The sequence below is a fragment of the Lipotes vexillifer genome, unplaced genomic scaffold (assembly GCF_000442215.2).
Source record: "Lipotes vexillifer unplaced genomic scaffold, Lipotes_vexillifer_v1.1 scaffold1208, whole genome shotgun sequence".
Classification (NCBI taxonomy): Eukaryota; Metazoa; Chordata; class Mammalia; order Artiodactyla; family Lipotidae; genus Lipotes; species Lipotes vexillifer.
In genome coordinates this window covers 304520-312465 of record NW_006799247.1, presented here as the reverse complement: position 1 = coordinate 312465, position 7946 = coordinate 304520, and the positions used below count along the sequence as shown (strand labels likewise).

The following is a 7946-nucleotide window of genomic DNA, read 5'->3' as shown; positions in this document are numbered from 1 at the left end:
TGCATTTGCTCACCACAGATCATTTACTTCTTTTATCAGGAATGCCAGAGAGGAAGAAATGTGTTACGCTAAGATCACAGTCGGGTTCTCCCAATTGCTGAGGCAGGTGCACACATAGCATTGGAAGCGTTATTACACAGGTAAATGAACACTGCCAGCCATTCAGTGGTTTTCATTCCCAGAAATAAGTACATTTTTGTTCTTATACATTGACAGAATTAGAAACTCTCTGAGCTGGAAGAACTTAGAAAACAAATGTGTCCAGTGGTTCCCAAAGAACGGAGAGCTACTGCCCACAGATGAAGTTCACAGATTAAAGTCAAACTGAGGAAGTGAGATTAATGTAGTGAAATGTTCACAAAACCTCATCAGGATTATCGACTTGCTTAACAAGCCATATATAAAAGTCTAAAATTTATTCAATTTAAAGGGGTGCAATTAGTTAAAAAGTGCTTTTGGTTTTATAAAAAAATGGTGATAATAAATAGCTATTGCTTTGTTTTAAATGTCCTTACCTAAAAATTCAGAAACTTACCAATGCAAGTGTTTTAACTAAACCATAATATCCCAAGGATGAAACCACTGACCTCAGCAGAGGCCCAGAGGTCAACCTCCCTGCCCAGGATCACACAGGCAGTTATTAGCGGAACTTGGACTAACTAAAGTCTAGGGTTCCAGTGTTGTTCTTGAAATTCTTTGGGAGAGTTACCTTCCCTGACAAAAAAGAAACAGCATTCAACTGGTAATCAGTCTGGAGAGCTGGCTCTAACCTCAGGGGCTCTGTGAAGCTCACATCTCAGTCTGCTCAACAATAAAATGAGGAAATTAGGCGAGATAATTTATAATTGTCTATTTCTACTCTGAGCATGATCTGACCCTGCTCCTCCAAACTTCCAGTCTGTGATTGGGGGCAAAATAAATGGAAGATTCTGGCTTGGGCCGGTAAAGGCACTCTTTTTCCCATAGAATATGTTTAACTGAATTGTGATATCCTGGCTAGACTCTAATACTGATGTAGCTGCAGAAATTAACACAAAAATGAATCAACTGTAACTAAAAAAATCACATGTTTTACTGTTTACCAGGCCCACAGACTTCAGAAAGAATGTTTTTAGTGTATAAATCCTTGAGGAAAATTCCTAGAGAATTATCAAGATGTAAGACTTAAAAAAATCCTGCAAGGTCTACTTCATTACTCTCTCATTCCTGTGAATATTCTCCCCACTAGTAAGCATGTGCATTAGCTGTCTATTCTGTTTCAAAGCAGAGTTTTCAGTGTTAGCTCCACCAGCAACTTTTTCCTGTACCCTCACTGTTTCAGGGTATCTGCCTTTAAAATGCGTAAACCTGTGTACACTGATTTTTTGGCTTGTTTTTAAACCCCCTTATATTGTGAAAACTTGTACTGATTATCTTCACAACTAATTTTAGTATCAAAAAATCTCAAAGCAGGGAACTTAATGGTTGTGAAACTCAAGGAAGACATGCTAAATACAGACTTGAAGGCTTTCGATCTCTGTTTATCAGTAACTAGTTGTAAACTAGATTACTTCTTGTCCTTTCTTTTGTCACATTTTATTCTAAAGTCTTCATAAAACCTTGAATGAAAGAGGTCTTTCTCTCTCTGAAAAAGTTACCACCTCAGTCAACTGTAGAGGTCAGAAGACAGACAGGGATACTTTGGCCTGGACAGCCATACAACAAATCAGCCCCATAAATAAACCAATGGGTGACCTGTGGCAGCCAGAATTCCAAACATGCATGAGAATTTAGACATCCAAACTCAATTCTGCCTTTCAAAGCAGGCCTTTTTATAAGAAATATTCTGGAAATGTTGCGCACTTTATTTACAGTAACAGGATACTCTCCTTTAGGCCACAGCCCTTTTAGTTCCTTCTCCCTTTACCCTTTGTTCTTCCCTCCTTTGGCTTGGAGTCCACAGGCAGCTGACTGACCCTCTGCACTATCCCCAGAGAGAATCAATGTTAGTACTTGCTTAAAGTGAGACTCACTGGGAGAGGCTACAAAGAGAAGAGACTGGTAGGACAGGATGTGTGCACTGACTGACACCCGACATGGACTCAATGAGTACAAACCAGTCTCCTTCGGTGAACACTCCCAAGATGCCTGCTTTCCACCAAGACTGTGTGCCCTTGAGTTTGAGTTTGGCATGACTTTTTGAAAAAAGTTAACAGTAAGCATTAGAAACTATTGTGGGTTTACCAAGTGTCAACAAATCATTTCTTTTTCTAACAAGCTGGTGCAGATTCCTTCCTAGGAACTGTGTCAAACTCATTAGTCTACACATTACTAGAGTTCACTATTTTCCGTATGTTTAAAACTGAGAAGAGGCACTGCGTATATCTCAACACTTTGTCATGCATAGCAAGCTCTCAAGAAACATTTAGTACACTGAAGTGAATACCTAGAAGCTAGGAACATCATCATTTTGGGGGGGATGACATGAATGCTGCAGAATTACCATGATATATTTAGGGTAAAAATAAAACCTTAATAGTCTTGATCAAAGTCTTAACATATTAACATACATTTAAGAATTGAGCCATCAAGGGCTGGAGTCAACTGCAAAATAATACTCATGAATCCCCATAACCTTCCCTTCTAGCTAATTTTAAAATTAAAATTTATGTATGATAAAACCTCTCCATAAAGTGGGTACATAAGGAACATATCTCAACATAATAAAGGCCACAGATGATAAGCCCCACAGCTAACAACATATTCAATGGTGAAAAGCTGAAAACATTTCCTCTAAGATAGGAACAAGACAAGGATGACCACTTTTGCCACTTTTATTACATAGTATTACAGCTAACAACATATTCAATGGTGAAAAGCTGAAAACATTTCCTCTAAGATAGGAACAAGACAAGGATGACCACTTTTGCCACTTTTATTCAACATAGTATTGGAAGTCCTAGCCACAGCAATCAGACAAGAAAAAAAAGGAATCCAAATTGTAAAGGAAGAAGTAAAACTGCTACTGTTTGCAGATGACATGATACTATACTATACATAGAAAATCCTAAAGATGCCACTAGAAAACTACTGGAGCTCATCAATGAATTTGGTAAAGTTGCTGGATACAAAATTAATACACAGAACAGAAAACTGTGAGACACTGATCAAAGACACTGAAAACAACACAAATAGATGTAAAGATATACTGTGTTCACGGACTGGAAGAATCAATATTGTTAAAATGACCACACTACCCAAGGCAATCTACAGATTCAATGCAACCCCTATCAAAACACCAGTGGCATTTTTCACAGAACTAGGACAAATGATTTTAAAATTTGTATGGAACCACCATAAACCTCCTAGAAGAAAGCATAGGCAGAATACTCTGACATAAATCGTAACAATATTTTTTTGGATCTGCCTCCAAAAGCAAAGGAAACAAAAGCAAAAATAAACAAATGGGACCTCATTAAACTTAAAAGCTTTTCTAGACAGCAAAGGAAACCTTTGACAAAACAGACAATCTGCTGAATAGGAGAAAATATTTGCAAATGATACGACTGATTAGGGGTTAATATCCAAAATATACAAACAGCTCATACAATTCAACATCAAAAAAAAAACTGATTAAAAAATGGGCATAAGACCTAAACAGACATTTTTCCAAAGAAGACATATAGATGGCCAAAAGGCACATGAAAAGATGCTCAACACCACTAATCATCAAGGAAATGTAAATCAAAACCACAATGAGATTTCACCTCACACCTGTCAGAATGGCTATAATCAAAAAGACTACAAATAACAAATGCTGGCGAGGTTGTGAAGAAAAGGGAAACTTAGTACACAGTTTGTGAAATCTAAATTGGTACAGCCACTGTGGAAAACAGTATGGAGGTTCCTCAAAAAACTAAAAATAGAACTACCATATGATCCAGCAATTCTACTCCTGGGTATATATCTGAAAAAAATAAAAACACTAATTTGAAAACACCCACAACGTTCATAGCATCATTCTTTACAATAGCCAAGATGTGGAAGCAACCTAAGTGTCCATTAACAGATGAATGGATGAAGAAGATGTGGCATATATACACAATGGAATACTACTCAGCCATAAAAAAGAATGAAATTTTGCCATATGCAACAACATGGATGGACCTGGAAGGTATTATGCAAAGTGAAATAAGTCAGAGAAAGACAAATATGTATGTTACCACTTACATGTGGGCAAAAACCCCCAAAATAAATGAACAAATATAACAAAACAGACTCACAGATATAGAGAACAAATTAGTGGTTACCAGCAGGGAGAGGAAAGGGGGAAGGAGTGAGAGGTAGGGGGTTAAGAAGTACAAGCTACTTATGTATACAACAGATAAGTAACAAGGATATATTGTATAGCATAGGGAATATAGTCAATATTCTATAATAACTTTAAATGGAGTATAATGTATAAAAATTTTGAATCACAATGTTGTACATCTGAAACTAATATACTCTATATGAACTATATCTCAGTAAAAAAATATTTTTAAATTAAAACTTATAAACCCAAATTAGATAAACATCACATCTACTTAAGGCACAATTTAACAAATTATTCTTGAAACCTTAACAGTAAATGCTCTAGGGTTGTGCTGTCCAATATGGAAGCAACTAGAAATGTGGCTATTGAACATTTTAAATACAGCTAGTCTTAACTGAGATGGGCTGAAATTAGTATAAAATATACACTGGATTTCAAAGACTTATTATAAGAATAAGAACACAACAAATCCCATTAAAACTTTTAAATTTTTTTTTAAACTTTTAAATTTTGATTACTTACTGAAATGCAACAGTTGAGATTTATTGGATTAAATAAAATATATTGCTAATATTATTTTCCCTATTCCTTTTTACTTTTTAATGTATTCTACTAGAAAATTACACACGTGGCTTCACTGTATGTCTATTGGACAGCCCTGATCTAGTCTATTTTGAGTTATAAAGTTATATTTACCTTAAAAATATTCAACAAGACTAATGACAATACTCCATTGCAAGTCCATCATACTCACCTTTTGAATTTTGTACTTTTTCATGTAAGGTATAAATTGAAACAAGAATCCAGGTAAACAGAACAAGAAATAAAGGACCTCATGCACTATGAGGGATCCCCATGTTGCAATCTGGAACTTTGTATAATTATTCAACATATAGTTCCAAGCATTTTTAAATGGTTCCTGCAGAGGATTCTCAGGTAAAAGTGAATCTACATATTCCACAGCCAAGGATGCTGAACTAAAGATGCTGATACTTTCATTTGTTGGCATTTTTCAAATCTCTGCAGACAGCCTTATAATTCTGCAAAAATAAGTAAATAAATAAATATATAAATAAGCGAGCTAAACAATGAAATTCTAAGAAAACAGTTTTTAAAATGCTTCTGATTAATTTTTAAATTACTATAGGAGTGTCAATCACTGAGGTCCTAAACATGATTAAAAACCCCTGTCTACAGGATGTCATCACCACCTCCATTTGTGGTGTATGATTTAAAAGTCACCTGTTAACTTTCAAGAGCAGGATCTAAAGAACAATAGTGGATAAGAAATTTCAAGCCATCTTTAGAGACTTTTCAGTGTGGTCTCCAGGAAAAACTTGTAATTTCAATGAGCAATAGTTGGGTCACTTAAAACTAAAAGAATCTATAAAGAAAAAGTCTGCCAAACATGACTTCATAAAAATTAAATACTTATAATGGGGAATAAAAAGACAATCATAAATAAAGTCAAAGATCAAATGACAAACTGGGAAAAATATTTCCAAAAATTATGACAAAGGGCTACAATGAGTGCTTTAGAAAAAGCCTAAAAACCCAACAGAAAAATGACAAAGACCATTCACGGAAGGTTCACAGAAAAATAAATACAAATGCTTACTAAGCAAATAAGCAGTTCAATTGGACTCAAATAGGAAATGCATCCTAAAACAAAATCTGTAAGTTTCATAATGCCCAGTACCCAGTAACAATTTGGGGAAACAGGCACCATTGTACATTGTTGATGGGAGGATTAGTCTATAAAATTCACAGTATTTATTACAACTCAAAATGAATACACCTTTTGACCCAGCAATTTTCTCACTCAAGTGTACCAAAATGAGCACACTAAGACTGAAAGAAGCATTGCTCATAATAGCAAAAAGAAAGAGAAAAAAGTAAAACAAAATGTTAAGTCCATCAACAAGAAATGAATTAAATAAATTCTATCAGGTCCTTCCAAAGACACACAGCCACATAAAAGGAGGAAGATCTACATGTTCTACATAGAAGGATGTCTAAGATACAGTGTTGTGAAACAGCAAGTTGCAGAATGTATAGCAAGAACCCCACTTATGTTTTTGTGAAAAGGTTATATATTTTATGCAGTTTCGTGCACATGTACATATGACAGACACACACACAAACATAGAAAATGTACAGGAAATGCATATGTATACACGGTTGGGGGGATTATGAAGAGGAGAAAGATTTTACTTTCCATTTTATACCTTCTTACAATTTTTTTCATGAGCATGTTTTACTTATTTAATAAATAAGCTTAATAGGTCACCAAATCAAAAAACAGAAACTTATGAAGAATATCACTTTCCTAAAAATGTTTACTCATGTCCCTAATTTATGAATTATGATGGGCCACTCTAAAAACAAATATATTAAGCCTCGGAAACTCTTAATAGTATTTAAAATGCCCCCTTGCCCCACAGACCTCTTATCATAGAGAATCCCGGGAAGCTTAGCCAGCTTCCTCAGGACTCTGAATTCACTTTGCATCCCTATTCCTCTGTCCTACTCATTCTCAAGTGACTTACAGCACGGGGACTATTGTGCCACAGCCTGTGCTCACTCACCCTCTCCTCTAAGACTGTCTGGTCTTGTGTTCTTATCCTACCTCATCAAGAACTTGTCCATCACTTACTCTTTCTCATCTTTCCCTCTTCACTGAGTTCATCCCATCAAGTTTAAAAACATACTCAAGGGCTTCCCTGGTGGCGCAGTGGTTGAGAGTCCGCCTGCCGATGCAGGGGACACGGGTTCGCGCCCTGGTCCGGGAGGATCCCACATGCCGCGGAGCGGCTGGGCCTTTGAGCCATGGCCGCTGAGCCTGCGCGTCTGGAGACTGTGCTCCGCAATGGGAGAGGCCACAACAGTGAGAGGCCCGCGTACCACAAAAAAAAACAAAAAAACCCCCAAAATACCCAACATACTCAAGTCTTCCTTTCTTGAGAAAAGTTTTCCTAACCTCCATCACCTCTCCCCCAAGCCACTGTTCCCTTTCTCTTTTTCTTTGGACCAACCAACTTCTGTCTCAAGGGAGAGATCAACATACAGACTCTGACTGGTTAATTCTCACACACACAACTCACTCAACTACAGCTGACCCTTTAATAACACAGGTTTGAACTGTGCAGGTCCCCTTAGACACAGATTTTTTAAAATAAATATATTGGAAAAATTTGGGGAGATTTGCAACAATTTGAAAAAATTCACAGATAAACCACATAGCCTAGAAATATCAAAAAAATTAAGAAAAAGTTAGGTATGTCATAAATGCATAAAATATATGTAAATACTATTCTTACACAGGCATAAAGTGAGTGATATTTAATATAAAATTAATGGGTTACTGCAAACCAGCCTATTATCAGTGAAGTGGTTTTTTAAAAAAGTAACAATGTTTCCAATACTGTATTATGGATATGACTAATACTATGCTATAAAACTTTATAATGATTCATTTATTAGTGTATAGGCTGAGCTACTGTAAAGCAATAGTATCGACTACACGAGGTGATCACAAAGCAATCATACTGCTGCTTCTTCATTAGTGCATGAATCCTTATACATGTAAATAAATATGAATTTCTTTTTCACATTATCTTTTCATTTTTGATGTCTGATGTTAGTAATATTC

At 35.9% G+C, this 7946-nt stretch overlaps 1 protein-coding gene across 1 annotated transcript in view; it reads right to left on the bottom strand.

Moving 5' to 3' along the window:
* Positions 1 to 5337, bottom strand: part of MSMO1 (methylsterol monooxygenase 1) — an 18011-nt gene extending 12674 nt beyond the window's left edge. The window contains exon 1 of the mRNA XM_007471533.1: positions 5049 to 5337. Coding sequence (XP_007471595.1) covers positions 5049 to 5303 — 255 coding nt within the window. The 5' untranslated portion in view covers positions 5304 to 5337. The remainder of the gene's footprint in view (positions 1 to 5048) is intronic.
* Between the last annotated feature and the right edge of the window lie 2609 nt (positions 5338 to 7946).